The sequence below is a fragment of the Geotrypetes seraphini genome, chromosome 1, assembly GCF_902459505.1.
Source record: "Geotrypetes seraphini chromosome 1, aGeoSer1.1, whole genome shotgun sequence".
NCBI lineage: Eukaryota > Metazoa > Chordata > Amphibia > Gymnophiona > Dermophiidae > Geotrypetes > Geotrypetes seraphini.
This window is the reverse complement of record NC_047084.1, coordinates 73,911,959-73,932,855: the sequence shown is the minus strand read 5'-3', so window position 1 is coordinate 73,932,855 and position 20,897 is coordinate 73,911,959. Positions and strand designations below refer to the sequence as shown.

Here is a 20,897-nt window from a genome sequence, read left to right as displayed (position 1 = left end):
TCTAGGCCTCCGTGTAGTCCGAGAGCCCTCCCCCTATCTTAAGGGGAACTGCTGTGGATCTGGTGTCATTATGCTTTCTTGGAGGTTTGAGCGGAACGAGAAATGAAGGCTTGGTTGGCTCTGCCTGAAACCTGAGAATCTCTGTCTGCCTCCCTGGAAGGATCTCTGAGAGGAGACTCCTGCCTACTGCCAAAAATGCCAGGAGCCACAAAAGTTAGACTGCCTGGTGCCTATAGAAGTTCATGGTCTGATATCAGATAGAGATTTCAGACAATCTGCCACAATGGTCATGAGATCATTTAGCCCCTTTCCAAGATTTGCCCCTTGAAAGGAAGCCTGCTGAGAGTAGCCTTGGAAGTGAAATTTCTCACCCATTGCCTGATTCAGGGCATTCTTCAGGCTGAAACAGAATAAGCTGACTTTGCTCATGAATATGAAGATGTCGTAGAGAGCATCAGCCACATAATCCACACCTGTTAATAGGAGCTGGGGCAAAGGTTCACTTTCCGCCAGTGTAAGCCCACACAATCTGGGATGACAGGTGCGTGTCACAAAAAAGGCCGCTGCAGCTGTTTTGATTCCCAAGGCCAGCACTTTGAACTGTCTTAAGGATCACTTCCACTCTGCAATCCTGCATATCGGTTAATACCACGTCTCCTTTATTTGGCAGGGACGTGTGTTTGGTTACCTGTGCTACTAAGGAATCTGCTTTAGGCTGAGCAAACATCTCCTGACACTTCTCTGTCATCGGATACAGCCGAGCCATTGACTTGTCTACCTTTAATGATTTTTCAGGAGCATCCCAATGCTATGTGACTAAAACACTCATATCAGCATGCCAGGGAAAAGCAGAGGAAAGGGCTCTTACTACACTCAGGATAGAGAACAGAATGGACAGGGCCTACTGGTCCAGCTGTAACTCCTGCAGGGAGTCAGTATTGAGCTCTAACAGAGCTGAGGGTTTGAACAGCTGGCATACCATGGGGGTCATCCCCCTCATCAAGGGCCACCAATGTTTCTTGCATACTTGTTTCTGTCTGTGACCCTATATCTCCCAGCAGGGAGGGCTCGCTCTGCCCCGGGTTCTCATCCCTCCAGATACGCCACTGGTGCTCATAAGAAAGGAGATATAAGTTGACAGAAGAAAGCAGTAGTGAAGAACTGCACAATGTGGAAATAGAGCCAATATAATGATTTGAGAAAAGGAATTTCAGAGGACACTTTTTAGGTGACGCTGCTTTGCTTTAAACATGATGCCTATCTGAACACCTCTCCTCAAAAATGAAACAAATTACCGTATTTGCCGGCGTATAAGACGACTTTTCAGTACCTTAAAATCCTCCCCAAAGTCGGGGGTCGTCTTATACGCCGGGTACTGTTTACATGCAGTGGCGTACCAAGGGGGGGGCGGAGGGGGCAGTGCGCCCCGGGTGCCAGCCCTAAGGGGGTGTTCCTGGCCTTGCCGTTCAGTCCCCCGCCACCCCAGAAGGACCGCTCGCCCCACTGACCTTCCTGCACCACCTGTGAAGCAGCCCGCAGCAGGATCGCGAAGTCAGCGTCAGCGATCCCTGCGCTGCTTCCTGCGCCGCGATCCCGCCCCTTCTCTGACGTCAGAGGAGGGGCGGGACCGTGGCGCAGGAAGCAGCGCAGGGATCGCTGACGCTGACTTCGCGATCCTGCTGCGGCTGCTTCATAGGTGGTGCAGGAAGGTTAGTGGGGCGAGCGGTCCTTCGGGGTGGGTCGGGGCATCAGGCCTTCAGGGTGGGGCGAGCGGGCAGGCAGGCAGGCTTTCAAGGGGGAGGGGGTGACAGGCAGGCAGGCCTTCAAGGGGGGGACAGGCCTTCAAGGGGGGAAAGGCAGGCAGGCAGGCCTTCAAGGGGGAGGCAGGCCTATAAGGGGGGGGACAGGCCTTCGGGGGGGTGCAGGCCTTCGGGGGGGTGCAGGCCTTCGGGGGGTGCAGACCTTCAAGGGGGGGACAGGCAGGCAGAAGGTTGTGCAGAAGGTGTGCGGAAGAAGGGGTAGTCTTATACGGCGAGTATATAACAAACTCTATATTTTAACTGTAAAAGTTGGGGGGTCGTCTTATACGCCCAGTTGTCTTATACGCCGGCAAATACGGTACTGTAATAAGTGCAGGCAGCTGTTCCCTGTACTACAAGGCAGTGGCTGAAGCCAAAAGGATGCTAGGCTGTATAGAAAGAGGAATAACCAGCAGAAGGGAGGTGCTAATGCCCCTGTATAGGTCATTGGTGAGGCTGCACTTGGAGTACTGTGTATTCAGTTTTGGAGGCCGTATCTGGTGAAGGATATAAAAAGACTTGAAGCAGTCCACAGGAAGGCGACAAAAATGCTAAAGGGTTTGAACCAAAAAAAGTATGAGAAGAGAGTGGAAAACCTAAATATGTATACTCTGGAGGAGAGGAGGGACAGAGGTTTAAATACTTGAAAGGTATTAATATAGAACCAAATCTTTTCCAGAGAAGAGAAAATGGTAAAACTAGAGGGCATAATTTGAGCTTGCAGGGAGGAAGACTCAGGAGTAATGTTAGGAAATTCTTTTTCACGGAGAGGGTGGTAGATGCCAGGAATGACCTCCCGAAGGAAGCGGTGGAAAGGAAAACGGTGATGGAATTCAAAAAAGCGTGGGATAAACATAGAGGATCTCTAATTAGAAAATGAAGAATGTAAATTAAAGAGCTAAGGCTGGTACTGGACAGACTTGCACGGTCTTCGTCCTATATGTGATGACTTGGTGTAGGATGGACTAGGGAGGGCATTAATGGGAACTCCACTAACTTGGAACACAAGGATGTTACTGGCCAGACTTTATGGTAGATTTCCTGCAAACAGGATGGTTGGATAGGCTGGAGTGAGCTTGGACGGAAACGTTAGCATTTGGAACCTAGGACAATATCAGGTGGACATTATAGTCTATAACCCAGAAATATCAAAGAAGAGACAAGGTAATTTAATCATGTATTTTTAATGGGTATAACTAATGGGCAGACCGGATGGACCGTTCAGGTCTTTATCTGCCGTCATTTACTATGTTACAGCTAACAGCTGTTCCCTATACCACCTGTGTTTCTCAAGTCAGTCCTGGAGTACCCCTTTGCCAATCAGGTTTTCAGGCTATCCGCAATGAATATGCATAAACTTGATTTGTATACACTGCTTCCATTAGATGCAAATTTATTTCATGTATATTCACTGTGGGTATCCTGAAAACCTGACTGGCAAGTGGGTACTCCAGGACCGACTTGAGAAACACTGCCCTACACTACAACCTAGCAGCTGTAAGATCATCCCCCTCAGCACTGGGAGCCTAACCATCCTCTACAGTAGGAAAGAGTGAATGGCAAAGAGATTATGTACTTACTTATGTGAGCTCTTTTCCAGTAGATAGGTGAGATATTCTAGACAAGTAGGGAGTGTCCAAGTGGGTAGTGTCACCATGGTCACGTGCCATCTGCAGAAGGAATCCAGTTCGGATTTTTCTCTGTACCTCTTCTGTACTTCACTGAGCTCCTTAGCTCCACCTACAGTTAGTACCCAAGCACCAAGGGCCACCAAACCAACGTGAAGTAGACACCCATAACAAACAAGTTCATAAATAACTGTTCTGCTCAAAGGAGCAACATGAGAATATCAGCTGCAAACAGCTGGCAAAAACCTCAAGGGAGCTCAGAAAGAGGAACATATATACAGTATACTCCCCAGCCCTCAAGGACTGAATAGTATCCAAGTTACAACTTAGGGGCACATGAGAAGTATTCATGCGCAGGAAGGACAGGGCGAGAGTCTAGAATGTCTCACCTATCTACCGAAAAAGAGCTTACCAGGGTAAGTACATAATCTCTTTTTCCAGTGCAATAGGTGAGACATTCTAGACAAACGTGTGAAGAGATGACCAAGTTGCCATCCTGCAAAATCTCCACAGGAGAAACAGATCGCGCAGTCTGAGTTCTAATAGACTCAACTGATGAAGTTAAGTCGTCAATCTTATTCACGACCATTGAAAACTGTGCTGTTGATTTGGTTACCGTCACTTCCAGCCTTTGCAGAATACTCCAGACACTATCCAAAGTCACCACCGTGGGGGAGCCACTTCCTTCTGCTCCTAAGTTGACCTGGCTGTTGGCCTTCTTTCCCAGCTCAGCTCCCTCTCCGCGTGGCTGGGTTGGAGCCACAGCGCTGTCGCTGAGTTCTGACATCGGACATGGTGGAGTAGAGTAAATGGAGGAGAGTGTGATGTCTCTAGCCCAAATATTCCAGAGGTTCCTTTCTCCTAAGTGAAAGGAGGCAACTCAAGTCTAGCATCAGATGGTGAACTGACCATAAAGCGGTCCATTTTCATCTGCCCGGACAATGAGGAATTCGGCCAGACAGAGCCCTTTTGTTTAGTGTGCGGCATTGTTCCAGCAGTAATATTTGCCAACCGCCATCAGACAGCAGGAGAAAAGTCAGGTAATCAGAAGAGACGGAGCACTCTCTGACTACTAACCCGCTGCCATCTTGCTTCCCCCATTGAGTCAATCTACCAGAAAACAGTTTTGAATGTTAAATTCAGGAGAGAAGCATCCCGATGAGGCTCAAAAGGAGCTCTGCCAAGGCCCAACAGTATCAGGTTAAGGTCCCAGGTCGGGAAAGGATACTTAATGGGCGACTGGACCCAAAATGCTCCTTTAAAAAAAAAAAAAGCAACATCTGAATGCAACACTAATGAGAACCAGCTATCCTGAGATCGAAACCAGGACATACTGGCCACCTGGACTCGTAGTGATGTCACAGTGAGGCCTTTATGCTACTGCCTTGGAGAAAGGCAAGGACCCGAAATACTGGCGGTGAAAAAAGGGTCCACCTGATCCTAATCACACCAATGTTGGAAGGTGTTCCATGCCTTAGTGTAGGCAGACACCATGGACGACTTCTTAATTTTGAGATGTGTATCAATCACAAGCTCTGAAAAGCCTTTACGTTCTAAGGCCACATACTCAAGAGCCAAGCCAGCAAAATGACCCGGATCTTCCATGGCAACTGGGCCACGAGTAAGAAGGTCCGGGTAGACGCTCATGCGCAGACTGCGTTCTACCCGCAGTCACATCAGATCACACGGTCTTTGAGGCCAGTAGGGAGCCACTAGAATGACACGGCCTGGATGAGTAGCAATCTTCTGAAGAACCTGGCCGATCATCGGCCAGGGTGGAAAGAAAAGGAGAACATCTGGAGGCCATGGCTGCACAAGAGCATCGAGCCCCGCGCTTGGATCTGTGGCTGAAGAAGTGTGGCACTTTCGTGTTTCGTGCCGTGGCTATGAGGTCGAGACGTGGCTGATCTCAGCGTTTTACGATAGCCCAAAATGACAGAGGTCAGGAGATGACATTGCGCCCAAAGGAAAAGAAGCCGGGCCTCCTGGGCCAAGGTAGAGCTCTTGGTCTCTCCATGCCGATTGACATAGGCCATTACTGATGCATTGTCAGAAAAGACCCAGATAGCCTGTCCCTCCAAAGACTTCTACAATTCTTTCAGGGCCAGAAGAATGGCCCTGAGCTCCAGTCGGTTGATGGACCACTTCCTCTGCAACTGAGTCCAACAGTCCTGAAGGGGACGATGATCGCAGTGAACTCCCCTAGCCCCGAAGCCTGGCATCTGTGGTTATCACAATCCAGGAGACAATGTGTAATGGAACCCCTTTGCAGAGCAACTGAGGGCGAAGCCACCAGGCTATGCTTACTCTGGCTCCAAAGTTCACGACAGTTGCATGTGTAAGGCATATCGGTGGGGTGCCCAATGAGAGAGCAAGGCCTGCTGAAGAGGATGCATGTGCGCCCTCACCCAAGGGACCACATCCAGCATGGCTACCATGGAGCCCAGCACCTGCAGGTAGTCCCACGCCTAAGGTACCAACTTCAACAGATCCAAAATCTGCACACACAGCTTCTGTCTGCGAGGCTCAGGAAGGTAAATGCGGCCCACTGCCATATCAAACAGAACTCCCAGATATTCCAGTGACTGCGTGGGCATCAGATGGATCTTCCTGAATTTGACAATTCAACCTAAGTCTTCCAGCACCCGGAGCACCATTTCCACCATAGAGCATTCCTCTTCCAACGAGGGCGCTCTGATCAACCAGTCGTCTAGATACAGGTGAACCTGCAACCCCCATCTTCCTCAGATGAACCACTACTATCACCATCACCTTGATGAACGTCCAGGGTGCTGACGCCAGGTCAAAGGGCAGAGCCAAAAATTGATAATGCAGATCCAGCACATGAAATTGCAGGAATTTGCGGTGAGCTGGAAAAATGGGAATATCCAATTACGCCTCCGTAAGATCCAGGGAGACTAGAAACTCCCCTGGAGTCACTAAGGAAATGACCAACCTCACAGTCTCCACCTGGAACCAAGGAATCTTGAGAGCCGCATTCACATGCTTCAGATCCAGAATAGGTTTCCAATCTTCTGACCCTTTCTTTGGTACGATAGAGTAAACAGATATCTGCCTGAGCCCAAGTTGCTAGGCACCAGCTCCATGGCTTGAATATCCAGCAAACGCTGAACAGTAGCCTAGACTCTGCATGCTTTTACCGGCCTCTCGGCCGGAGAAATCACGAACCAATCAGACAGTGGCTGGGCGAATTCCATCTTGTAGCCTGACCGAATAATTTCCAAGATCCAGTGGTCTGCCATAATGCGCATCCATGCAGGCAGAAACTCCAACCCCCTATCCACAGAGGGGCCCTTGGCTTCCTGGCGTCATTGGGTCTTGTTGGCAGGTCGGGCAGTGGCAGGCTGGGAGCGTGGGTAGCCCGCATACTGACCCCTGGAGCTCCGTGATGATCTCTGCAACGAGGAGGGAAAATATTGTCTGTAGTCACAAAAGTTTCTTCAGGAGCTACGAAAAGTATGACATCCAGACTCCCTAGATCTAGTCTTACTATCTGGCAGAGACTTTGGGCGATGGTCCATTACCAAATTCATGAGATCATCCAACCCCTTGCCAAACAATAACTGCCCCTTAAAAGCCAGCCAAGCCAGGGTTGCCTTGGAGGTGGAAGTCCCAGACCACTACCAAACCCAGAGCATTCGGTGGGCAAAAATCAAATACGCTGATACCTTTGCCAGCACTTTCAAAAGTCATATAAGCCATAAGTACATAAGTACAAAAGTATTGCCGCTGCTGGGTCAGACCAGTGGTCCCTCATGCCCAGCAGTCCACTCAAGCGGTGGCCCTCCGGTCAAACACCAAACTGAGACTAGCCCTACCTGCTTATGTCCGTGATCAGCAGGAACTTATCTAGCTTTGCCTTGAATCCCTGGAGGGTGTTTTCCCCTATGACAGACTCCGGAAGAACGTTCCAGCTCTCCACCACTCTCTGGGTGAAGAAGAACGTCCTTACGTTTGTACAGAATCTATCCCCTTTCAACTTTAGAGAGTGCCCTCTTGTTCTCCCTACCTTGGAGAAGGTGAACAACCTGTCTTTGTCTACTAAGTGTATCCCCTTCAGTACCTTGAATGTTTCGATCATGTCCCCTCTCAATCTCCTCTGTTCTAGGGAGAAGAGACCCAGTTTTAATGCACCAATATATTCATTGTAACCCATTCTGGGCTCTTTTGGGAGGACGGGCTAAAAAATCAAATAAATAAATAAATAAAAGTTTCTCTAATCTTTCGCTGTACCGCAGCTCCTCCAATCCTTTAACCATCTTAGTTGCTCATCTCTGGACCCTTTTGAGTAGTACCATGTCCTTCTTCATGTACGGCGACCAGTGCTGTACGCAGTACTCCAGGTGAGGGCGCACCATGGCCCGGTACAGCGGCATGATAACCTTCTCCGATCTGTTTGTGATCCCCTTCTTTATCATTCCTAGCATTCTGTTCGCCCTTTTTGCCACCGTCACACATTGCACGGACGGCTTCATCGACTTGTCGATCAGAACTCCCAAGTCCCTTTCCTGGGTGGTCTCTCCAAGTACTGCCCCAGACATCCTGTATTTATGCAGGAGATTTTCATTACCGACAAGCATCACTTTACACTTACCCATGTTGAACCTCATCTGCCATGTTGATGCCCATTCCTCGAGCCCGATTATGTCACGTTGCAGATTTTCACAATCCCCCTGCGTCTTCACTACTCTAAATAACTTCGTCATCGTCTGCAAATTTAATTACCTCGCTCGTCGTACCTATGTCCAGATCTATTATAAAGATGTTGAAGAGCACGGGTCCAAGCACTGAGCCCTGCGGCACCCCACTGGTGACGCTCTTCCAGTCCGAGTAATGTCCATTTACCCCATCCTCTGTTTCCTATGCTCCAGCTAGTTTTTAATCCACGTGAGTATTTCACTCTCAATTCCATGACTCGCAATTTTCCAAAGTAGTCATTCATGCGGAACCTTGTCGAACGCCTTCTGAAAGTTCAGATATACAATGTCGACCGGGTCGCCCTTGTCTATCTGCCTGTTTACTCAATCAAAAAAGTGCAGCAAGTTTGTCAGACAAGATCTGCCTTTGCTGAAACCTTGCTGGCTGATCTTCATCAGACCGTGTCCGTCAAGGTGATCAATGATGTGGTCCTTTATCAGCGCCTCTACCATCTTTCCCGGTACCGAGGTAAGACTCACCTGTCTGTAGTTTCCCGGGTCTCCCCTCGAACCTTTTTTGAAGATCGGCGTAACATTCGCCACCTTCCAGTCCTTCGGAATCTTTCCCGATACGATTGACAGATTGGCTATTAGTTGAAGCAGTTCAGCTATGGTCCCTTACAGTTCCTTGATGACCCTCGAATGGATGCCATCCGGTCCCGGGGATTTATCGCTCTTAAGCCTATCAATCTGCCTGCATTCCTCTTCTAGACTAACCGTTAACCCCGCCAAGTAGTCCATCCCAGCCAACAGAAGCTAAGGAGGCAGCTCAGACAAGCGTGCGCCACAATGGACAGAGCCACAGCAGATTTGATTGCTAAATTAGCTGCTTCAAAAACTTTCTGGAGAACCACATCCACCCGGCGATACTGAATATCTTTCAAAACTCCCCCGTCACTAGGGACATCTCAAGCAAGCAGCGCTTCAAATTAACTTCAGACACAAAAGAACCACGAAAGGGACAAAACTACGTTGAATTAAAAACAATAAATTGGGGAAAGTAGAAACCCAAGAGCTACAGCCATGCATGCAAAAGAGAAAGACTACTGGGATGAGCTAAGCTAGCCTGTGAAATATTCTAGAGGCAGAGTGAAAAAGCTGGAATGGATCTCTTCTGCAGCCCATGCAGGTAAAGGGAAATAAACCTATGGTCTAAAGCAGGGATCTCAAAGTCCCTCCTTGAGGGCCGCAATCCAGTCGGGTTTTCAGGATTTCCCCAATGATTATGTATTGAAAGCAGTGCATACGCATAGATCTCATGCATATTCATTGGGGAAATCCTGAAAACCCAACTGGATTGCAGCCCTCAAGGAGGGACTTTGAGACCCCTGGTCTAGAATATCTCACCTATTGCACTGGAACAATGCTTAAACTACTGTGAATATACACCATTGTTAAGCTCGATAAGCAGAACTGGTATTAGACACACAAGGGTCTAGGCAGAAAATAACCTGCCTATAGGCTATGTTTCCTTCAGTTTGAGGTAGTCAAGGGGTAAGCATGGGGCAATTGCTTTGGTTGCCACCCTCTAACCCTGACCTTGTCCACATGGGGGGGGGAAAAACCACAATTAACATGACCTCACATGACATGACATGAAGTGTGCTATTCTGCACACTATCAGAAGAGCTTATTGGAAAGCTTTAATTAACTCATTACTCAGAAATAATTCTGACAGATGTCACTCATGTATGTGAACTTCAAGTCCGTGCAGAAAGCAGAGCATTTATTCTAACAAAATCTTGTGTATCAAGTCATGAATCACTGCACCTAAGTAGTGCATAAAATTTACCTTATATTGTAGTCTGTGCCTTCTTCCCTTAAGATGCATCTCCTTAGCATTAGGATCATTAAAGCTACATTCACAAAGTTTGCAATGGAACCGAATCACTTTACCTTCATCATTGCGTACCTTGAAAATAAAAAATAACCAAATTTTATACAACACAACAAGCCATTAAATTCAAGAATGCAGAATTGTCTTTAGTGCTTATAGTCATATTTATTATTTATTTATGTAATTTGATTTTTATCCTGTCCTTCCAAGAGCTTAGAATGGGTTACAAGCTAACATTCACAGTGGATTACATTGGACAGTATAAATGATAACAGAGCAACTTAAGCACAAATTAGGAAGAACAGCTTGGGGGGGTATTTGAGGGGACTAAATTGGTTAGAAGAATTGACAATGTAATATCTTAAGCCCAAGCTTTGGAAGAGCAGTGACTTACGGTCTGCTTGGGAGGGGATATTCAGAGGGAATTCTTGTGGGGAGAACAGGGAAAGGATCTAAGAGATTGGCAATTAGTGGTGTTTGGAAGGGAGAGGTCAGAGGGATTGATTGCGGCTGGATTATTAGTTGAAGAGGAGGGTCTTCACCGCTCTCCGGAGGGTCATCAATGAATTCCACAATCTGATTTGCGGGGGGCAGTTGGTTCCAGAGTTGAGAGCTGAAGTGGCTGTAGGAGCATTTGCGGGGTAGTTTCTGACAGGAGAGACCTTCCCAGGGGGATGCACAGGCATCTCTCTGTTTGAGAGTGGAGGAGGTGGGTGGAGGTGTACAGTGGAAGCTTGGATCCTATATAGGCTGGAGTGGTGGCATGGACTCTTATGTGCTATTACAAGGGCCTTGAATGTGCAGCGTTTATTGATCAGCAACCAGTGCTCTGCGCGGAGGACTGGGGAGATGGGGTCGTGGTAGTTGAGATTGTATAGGAGGCGGATTGCTGAATTTTGGACTCGCTGGAGATCCTTTTTGGCAATTCCATTAAATATGGAGTTGCAGTAATCCATCCTGGAGAGAAGGTAGGCATAGAGCAGGGATCTCAAGTTCCTCCTTGAGGGCCGCAACTCAGTCGGGTTTTCAGGATTTCCCCAATGAATATGCATTGAAAGCAGTGCATGCACATAGATCTCATGCATATTCATTGAGGAAATCCTGAAAACCCAACTTGATTGCAGCCCTCAAGGAGGGACTTTGAGACCCTTGGCATAGAGGAATCCAGTTTAGATATGTAGGGTTTGATTCTTCCCAGTTGGCGGAGGTAGTAGAAGGAGGTAAAAACTACCTGAGAGATGTGAGTGGATAGGGACAAGTGGCCCTCCAATGTTACTCCAAGACTGCGTACCTGGTCTGCTGCTGTTAGTGAAGTGGACTCCCATGATAGTGTTAGGCGTGTGTATTTGGTGCTTTTTTCCTGATCCATAAGAGTTCAGCTGTAGCTTGTTGTTTGTCATCCAGGTTTTCATGTCAGAAAGGAAAAGTTGGAGGTTGGCAATTTGGGTTGACTGGTTTTCACCTAGTGGGAGGAGCAGTTGGATGTCATCGGCATAGGAGTTGATTCTGATGTTATATTTCTGGGCTATATCGATGACAGGTCTGATGTAAAGAGTACTATCTGCACATCTTTCTCAGCCTAAATGTATAGTGAAAGATACGCAGATAGTACTTACATTGTAAGGTTAAAAAAAAAAAATTCCTTAAGACTTGGGGCTCCTTTTACTAAGTTACGATAGTGATTTTAGCGCACGCTAGACACTAACGCCAGCATTAGTTCTAAGGCATTAGTTCTAGCCTTGTAGCGCGGGTTTAGCGTGCACGCTAAAAACACTATTGCAGCTTAGTAGAAGGAGCCCTTTCACTGCTGAAAAAAAATCACTTGAGGGCCAAAGGTTAACCATTACCAGCATATGTATCAATATTTCAACTGCAACAGGTTCGGGAAAGCTGAGGAGTCGCCTAAACTCCAGCCTTGTGTGTTCTGGTATGCCAGGACTTTTATTTCTCATATCTAATCTATCACAACGCAGTGTAAAATTTACTCCAGTCTCCTCCTCCTCCTCTCTTAGTCGGGGGTCTTTGGGGGGGATCGGCTAGGGTGACAGTAATTCTCGGCTTGGGTCTTTAAAGTCTTCGGGCTTCGTCTCCTCCTCAGGTCTTTCAATCGGGACCTTTGGGGGCCGGGTCCTCCTCGGGTCCGGTCTCCTCCTCCTCTGAAGGCTTCGTCTCTTCCTCAGGTCTCTCTCAGTTGGGGCCTTTGGGGGATCTGGAGGCTCACTAAATTAATATAGGCCGACTTCCCGCTCTAGCCTTGCACATGACGCCTCCTGACCTATCAGCAGCATTTCTTCCCAGTGTGCGACGTGTGCGTACATGCTGAGCTCACTGCTCAGCATGGCTGTTCCCGCTGCAGTGCCATACCCGGACCGGTTTCTTCATTAAATTTAAAGTGGATAGACGGAGCTTTAGGTAGGCCTGAAGTATTGCATTTAAATGAATGCTTCAGAAGAAAACATCTTTGTGTAACAGGATGTATAAATTCACTGATTTCTAAATTCAAAAGGTATACACTACATTTTCCAGTGTTCTCCCCAGAAATTTTTTCCAGTTGGGTGGCATGAAAAAGTAGCTGGGTGGGGCGGGATGGGGAAATTTGGTGGTGGGGAAAATTAACTCCCCTCTTTTACTAAGGTGTGCTAGCGTTTTTAGCATGCGAAAACCCCCGCGCTACGCAGGAAAACTAATGCCAGCTCAATGCTGGCGTTAGTGTCTAGCACGCGGGGCAATTCTGCACATGCTAAGCGCACGCTAAAACCACTATCGCAGCTTAGTAAAAGGAGCCCTAAATGTGTACTATTTTTATTAATTATTATTTTCCAATGCTCAATATGACTTCCTTTTTTAAGGCTTGACACTTATGCCAGAATATTTTTACTAAATTTAAGAAGTATCCAATTCTAGATGGGAATAATTAGATATTTGCACTCTTTCAAATGGTATAGAGGTTTAAAAAAGGGAAATGCGTTAAGAAGTCATTAGGTTCAATCTAGCCATTTATTTCTGCATGAATTTAAACAACTAAAAAAAATAAGATAAATATAGCTCATCTAGTCATACAAGAAATGGCTCTACAGCACCTCTAATAATGTTTTGATCGCTAGGTTCCTTCCTGAGGTCTCACTGAGGATATGAAATAGATGCTATCCCCACTTCCAGACCTCTTCCACATAATTTATGGAAAGGTGTTACTGAGCCTTGAAGGAGACCTGTGTGATTGATCTTTTATCTGCTACTTTTTTATTTAGCTGTAGAGCAAAGTGAGAGCTAGGGCAAAACAGTTTAGGTAAAGATGCAGATAATAATTAGCAATGTATAAAAATATTTTTATTTTTATTTGCTTATAATGTCATTTGAAAGCTGCTTGATGTTAATACAACTTTAATTTAATTCTTTACAGTGTGTGTGTAGGGGGGAGGGACAACACCTACATCAACAGTAAAGTTAGAATAGGGTTATCAAATCCAGTGGCGTACCTAGTATATATGACAGCCAGTGCTGATCATTTTTTTAACAACCTCCTCCTCTCTATAAAAAAGATATTTTTAGTAATAATCCATGAGTCACACAACAAGGGTGCACCTAAGAAAAGGCAGCATCTTAAACACTGCAGTGAGCACTAGAACACCAACACACGCAATGTAAAAATAAACAAGTCAGATCCTGCACAGTCAATTGATCCTGTACAGTCGATGCTAACAGAAAGCCATGTCCTTTTCATACACACAGACAGATATACCCTTGCCCAATATGGAATAATCACAAACTAAAAATAGAACTATGAAGACAAAAGTTAAACTGAACCAAGAAACCAGACTCTGCATACAATGTAACACCACAGAAACAGTGGCATGTCCTCTAATACTGTGCAAAATATAAAGATAGTAGATGTAAATTTGAAAAAAAACTGCTACGTAACAATCACCACTTTACAAATTAACAAATAGAAATAAAACAAATAATGAGAAATAAGAAAATACCATTTTATTGGACTATTCCATTTTTCATTTAGCTTTTAGAGGCCAAATTTTTCTTCAAGACAGTACAGCAGGGGTGCCCACACTTTTTTGGCTTGCGAGCTACTTTTTAAAAATGACCAAGTCAAAATGATCTACCAACAATAAAATTTGAAAAAACAAAGCACACTGTACGCAGAGAAAATGTTAATTATCATTTGTATTTTTTTTTTTAAGAGGTCAAGGCTAAGGTGACCATACGCCTGTTTTCGGACCGACCATCCCATTGTCCCAATCCACCGCTTCGGGACACCGAAATGTCCCGTTTTCAGGGACAGCGTCCTGAAGCAGTGCATGGGGACACCGGGACAGGTGATCGCTTTCCCTCCCTGCTGTGCCAATTCAAAGCCCGGTCCGCTGCTGCTGCTTCTTGCCTTCTTCCCGACGCCAATTTTGACATCGTAGAGGACGTTCCAGGCCAGCCAATCGCTGCATGGTTGGGCCAGAATGTCCTCTCTGACATCAAGACTGACATCAGGGAAGGGAGGAGAAGGAAGGCAGCTTTTGTTCCTGCCGCATCGGGGAAGAAGAGAAAAAGTAGACGACCATTGCGGCCCAAAACAGAGTGCCCGGGGCAGCTGCTCTTCTTGCTCCCGCCTGCCTGCTAATACAGCCGAGAAGGGGAAAAGCTGAAGAGTAGGGGGGGAGGAGGCCAGGCAAGAGATCGCTTCTCCCTCGCAGCCAAAACTGTCCTTTTCAGAGGGGCCCTGACACGGCGCTACCCCGAAGTTTTCCCTCTGCTTCAACTTCCCGTTTCTGACAGGACACATCGCAACAGAGGGAAAGCTTCAGGGCAGCTGCCATGCCAGGGCACCAATTTAGGAGTTTAGCAAAGAAGTTTGGATCGCTGCCCCCCCCCCCACGGATCTGTTGCTGTTTGCTCCCCCTCTAACGCCGGCCCTAGGCACTTGCCTCGTGGGCCTACCCTTTAATACGCTCTTATCCACAACCTGCGAGGACCAACTTCTGTCCAGAATTCCTTCCATATTCAGCTTCAACCTAAGTCAGAATTTTTTTTTTTTTTTTTTTTGGGGGGGGAATCTTGGATCCATTGTTTGCTTGAATATAATCTGTTTGTAGACGTGGAACGACTGAAGAAAATAATTTGTTGTTTTCGTGGCAACAATAGGGGAGTCTACTAGATGACAAAGTAATTTTGAGGTGTCGGGGCAGGGGGATGCAGACTTGATGGCTTAAAAAAAATAAGTCCTCCTTCTTGTCAATGCTGAGCCAATCATTCATGCATAAGGTGACCATAAATCCCGTTTTCAATGGGACAGTCCCATTTTTGGACCGACCGTCCCATTGTCCCGACCTACATAAGGACATAGGAAGGAGGCACTGAGGGCACTAAGGACATAGGATGGGACACTAAAGACATAGGAAAGAGACACTAAGGATACAGGACGGAGGCAATGGGGGCACTAAGCACATAGGAAGGAGGCACTAGGGCAGGGGTAAGGAACTCCGGTCCTCGAGAGCCGTATTCCATTCGGGTTTTCAGGATTTCCCCAATGATAATGCATTGAAAGCAGTGCATGCAAATAGATCTCATGCATATTCATTGGGGAAATCCTGAAAACCCGACTAGAATACGGCTCTCGAGGACCGGAGTTCCCTACCCCTGCACTAGAGGCACTAAGGACATAGGAAGGAAGCACACTGGGGGCACCAAGGACATGGGAATGAGGCCATTATGAATTAATAAGATATGTGTACATGAAAAATGAATGGAAGAAATTTGGGGCGGGGTTAGGGTGGAATTGGGGTGGGGCTAGGGCAGGATTGGGGGTGTGACTGACAATTAGTAGATGTCCCCTTTTGATAAAAAAAAATAAATGGTCAGGTTAGTCAAGGCAGATGACTTTAAAATATGCAATGTCACGTCAGGGTAGTAGATGCATAGAACAATTTCCTAGAAGAGGTGATGGAAACAAGAGACTTTGTCTGAATTCAAAAAAGTGTGGGATAGGCACATGGGATCTCAGAGAGGAAGAGATAATGGTTACAGTGGATGGGCAGACTGGATGGGGCCATTTGGCCTTTATCTTCCATCATATTTCCATACAGAGGCCCAGCGCTGCTGCCTTCAGTTGTAGGAAGGCTTATGGCCCCTTCTAGCATGGGTGCCCATGCAAGTGCCTTATTTCAATCCCACTAATGCCAGCACTACTAATTGGACAAAATACTTTAGAATATTAAATCATGCTATATATCTACGGTATATAATGCTGCATGTATAATTATAAATGGGGTAGTTGAAAACACCCACTGCAAGTAAAATAATATATTGATGATTCTTTGTGTTTATTTGGCTATCAAGATTTATTGCTTTACTTTAACTGTTGGTGGTCTTTATTGCCCCTCAGAAGAGGCCTTGGTTAACTGCTCACTGGCCCTAAAATCAACCCCTACTATCCCCACAATTAGTCCTAAAAGACTTCCATTTTTCTGATCTAAATGCATTTTAAAATAATGGATACCCATCTTAATTAAGCTAAAACCCGGATCCTATCTCCCACTATCTGCATTACTCACACGACGAAGAGCCAGCTCTGATCCAAACGCCTTTTTGCTTCCTTTTGTGACCTCCTTTCTTTACACCGGAAGTAATTGCGGTTTCATGGTGCTAGCTGGAGTGGAGATAAGAAGCTGGAAGTTTAGGTGAACGGGAATTATGGCGATTTGTTTGTTCCCGGGGCATATTCTGTTGAAGGGAGTAATTTCTTTTCTTGTTATGTAGTGTGAAGAATTCAGAGATCTATGGAGTCCCGGTTTTTCCTAGTCTGTTTTCGGGCCGTTCTAATGTTTGTAATAGTGTCTTTTTTTAGGTAAGAGTTGTTGATGTTTGATTACTGGCATTTACATTTATTATGAAAAGAAACTTTTATTCAAAAGCAACCACAATCGCCTTGGCCCGTAGCGAACGTATGCTCCGGGGCTCTAAAGTATGCGGGTGCCAGCTTCCCTTCTCTTTCCCCCCCCCCCCCCCCCCCCGACATAACTTTCGGAGGGAAGAGAAGGGAAGCTGGCACGCACACTTTAGAGCCCCGGAGCATAAGTTCGCTAGGGGCTAAGGCGTGAAATCTCCAAGCCGGCTTTTTTTTTTTTTATGTTGAGCAGCAGCGGCAGCAGCAGAATTTATCTGGGCGGTCATCTAAATTACCCGGGCGGACCGCCCGGCTGAAAGGCCCTAGGGAAAACACTGTTTTCCACATTTCCTATGTCCAATATATACTGTCACCAATTGAGATGTAGTAGGATCAGGTAATCTTGAAAGAACCAATTTCTTTTTTAAATTTCTCTCTCATGAGAAGGCTGCCACAAATTTCTTACTTTTGAAACATTCATGGCCTTCCAGTATTCTCCAAACTGATTGTATGACTTTCTGAATTTCTTTTGACAAGTAGGAGTATTTCAATTTACATACTATATCAGGTTGTCTCCATTAAAGATTGAAGTAAAACTTCTCTATTCCTTTGACATGCTTGGTTATATCCCTCCTTAATACTTGATATAGGATACCCCCTTTTTTATTTATTTATTTATTTAGATTTTTATCCCGTCCTCCCAGTAGCTCAGAACGGTTTACAAGTAAACATTCACAATGGAATGAATTGGACATACAAGATTATCATCTCATGTGCATTGTCTTCAAAATCATTATCTGTGCAAATTTGTTTCAATCCAAAAACTGTGAGTATGGCAGATTTCATTTCAAAAATGGATTATGATAGCTGATATAATGAAGATAATGTGTTTCCTATACAAAGTGTGGCGCAGTGGTTAAAGCTACAGTCTCAGCACCCTGGGGTTGAGTGTTCAAACCCATGCTGCTCTTTGTGACCCTGGAAAAGTTACTTAATCTCCCCATTGCCAACCAGGACAGAAAGGGAAAAATGCTGTTGTACCTGAATAAATTCATGTAAACCGTTCTGAGCTCTCCTGGGAGAACGGTATATAAAATTAAATGAATAAATAAATTATAACCCACTTTTTTTAACCAAAACGGTTTACAATTCACATACACAGCTTATAATGCATACAATCTTACAAAACCAAGTACATAACGGGTAAAAAACAGAGGGCAGGGATACAACCATTATCACATGAGTGTCTTAATGATGGTAACAATCTTCGTTGAGAAGTGGAGAGCTAACAGAAAAAAAAGTCTATACAAAGAAGTAAGTTTTGAGCAATTTTCTGAATTGCAACACATTATCACAAAACCTCAGACTGCCAGAATGGGCCAAGCCATAGAAAGCAGGATTTTTTAGTTTACACATATCAAACAATGTTCAATTTCCCTGTATCAAGCAACATACGTTTTCAGATCTCAGTGTCCTGGATGGTATGTACCGCAACAGGCATTCAACATAAGAACATAAGATTTGCCGCTGCTGGGTCAGACCAGTGGTCCATCGTGCCCAGCAGTCCGCTTATGCGGTGGCCCATAGGTCAAAGACCAGTGCCCTATTTGAGTCTAGTCTTACTTGCGTATGTTCTGTTCCAGTAGAACATATCCAACCTTGTCTTGAATCCCTGAAAGGTACTTTCCCCTATAACAGCCTCCGGGAGAGTGTTCCAGACCTCCACCACTCTCTGGGTGAAGAAGAACTTCCTTACGTTTGCACGGAATCTTTTCTTCTAACTTTAGCGCGTACCCTCTCGTTCTCTTCACCTTGGAGAGGATGAACAATCTCTATGTCTCTACTAAGTCAATTCCCTTCAATATCTTGAATGTTTCGATTCATAAAATCAGTAAATAAACGACAAAGAAACAATAAACTCCAATGGTTCACCGCGGAGATCTCGCACCTCATTAAGGAGAAGAAAAAAGCGTTTCTCTCCTACAAGCGCACGGAGAAAAGAGAGGCAAAAGTAGAATATAGGACCAGGTCTACAGCGGTCAAAATGGCAGTTAGGGAGGCAAAACTTCAAGTGGAAGAAATTCTGGCAAAAAACATTAAAAAGGGGGACAAATCCTTCTTCAGGTATATTAGTGACAGAAAAAGGAACACAGGCGGGATAGTACGCCTTAGAAGACCGGACGGAAGTTACGTGGAAGCAGATTCCGATAAAGCCGAACTACTGAATGAATACTTCTGCTCAGTCTTCACCTGTGAGGCACCGGGACACGGTCCCCAGTTGAAGGCAACACAAAGCACAGAAAACCCGTTTCAGAATTTTGAGTTCACACCAGGTGAAGTTTACAGTGAACTGGCAAGACTCAAGGTGAACAAAGCCATGGGACCAGACAATTTGCACCCAAGAATGCTCAGAGAATTGAGCGATGTCCTGGCGAAACCGTTGGCTGAGCTATTCAATCTCTCCCTAAGTAAGGGGAAAGTTCCCCTGGACTGGAAATTAGCTAATGTCGTTCCTCTGCATAAAAAGGGTTGCAGGGCAGAGGCTGCAAATTATAGACCGGTGAGTCTCACATCAATAGTGTGCAAACTCATGGAAACACTAATTAAAAGCAAATTGGACACGATCTTGAATGAAGGGAATCTTCGGGATCCCAGTCAGCATGGATTCACCAAGGGTAGGTCCTGCCAATCCAATCTCATCAGCTTCTTTGACTGGGTAACAAGAAAGTTGGACTTGGGAGAGTCTTTGGACGTCGTGTACCTGGACTTCAGGAAAGCTTTTGACAGTGTCCCACACCGCAGGCTGCTAAGCAAGATGGAATCGATGGGGTTAGGAGAGACGCTAACTGCATGGGTCAATGATTGGCTGAGTGGCAGACTTCAGAGGGTGGTGGTTAATGGTACCCTCTCTAAAACATCGGAGGTGACCAGTGGAGTGCCGCAGGGCTCGGTCCTGGGTCCACTCCTTTTCAACATATTCATAGGGGATCCGACTCAAGGGCTTCAAGGTAAAATAACACTATTCGCCGATGACCCCAAACTATGTAATATAGTAAGTGAATGCAGTTTACAGAATTATATGGCGCAGGACCTGCTTACATTGGAAAGTTGGTCCTCAACCTGGCAGCTAGGCTTCAATGCTAAGAAATGTAAGATCATGCACCTCGGAAGCGGAAATCCATGCAGGACGTACTTCTTGAACGGAGAAACTTTAACTAGGACTTCAGCAGAACGAGATTTAGGAGTAATCATCAGTGCAGACATGAAAACTGCCAATCAAGTGGAGAAGGCTTCATCTAAGGCAAGGCAGATATTGGGTTGTATCAATAGAAGTTTCGTCAGCCGAAAGCCTGAAGTCATAATGCTGTTGTACAGGGCCATGGTGAGACCTCATCTGGAGTACTGTGTGCAATTCTGGAGGCCACATTACAGTAAAGATGTGCGCAGAATTGAATCGGTTCAACGGACGGCCACCAGGATGATCTCGGGGCTCAAGGGTCTCTCGTACGAAGAGAGACTGAACAAATTGCAGCTCTACACTCTTGAGGAACGTAGGAAGAGGGGAGACATGATTGAAACATTTAAGTACCTCACGGGACGTGTCGAAGTGGAAGATGATATTTTCTTTCTCAAGGGACCCTCGGCCACAAGAGGGCACCCGCTCAAACTCAGGGGCGGAAAATTTCATGGCGACACCAGAAAGTATTTCTTCACAGAGAGAGTGGTTGATCATTGGAACAAGCTTCCAGTGCAGGTGATCGAGGCAGACAGCGTGCCAGAATAAATGGGATACCCATGTGGGATCCCTACGAGGGTCAAGATAAGGGAATTGGGTCATTAGGGCATAGACAGGGGGTGGGTAAGCAGAGTGGGCATACTTGATGGGCTGTAGCCCTTTTCTGCCGTCATCTTCTATGTTTCTATGTCCCTTCTCAGTCTTCTCTTTTCAAGGGAGAAGAGGCCCGGTTTCTCTAGCTTCTCGTTGTATGGCAACTCCTCCAGTCCCTTAACCATTTTTGTAGCTCTTCT

At 46.0% G+C, this 20,897-nt stretch overlaps 1 protein-coding gene across 3 annotated transcripts in view; it reads right to left on the bottom strand.

Moving 5' to 3' along the window:
* ZFR (zinc finger RNA binding protein) overlaps positions 1–20,897 on the bottom strand; it is a 339,213-nt gene that overhangs the window by 163,949 nt on the left and 154,367 nt on the right. For all 3 annotated transcript variants that reach the window (XM_033933312.1, XM_033933330.1, XM_033933320.1), the window contains exon 11: positions 9,938–10,057. In XM_033933312.1, coding sequence (XP_033789203.1) covers positions 9,938–10,057 — 120 coding nt within the window. The remainder of the gene's footprint in view (positions 1–9,937; positions 10,058–20,897) is intronic.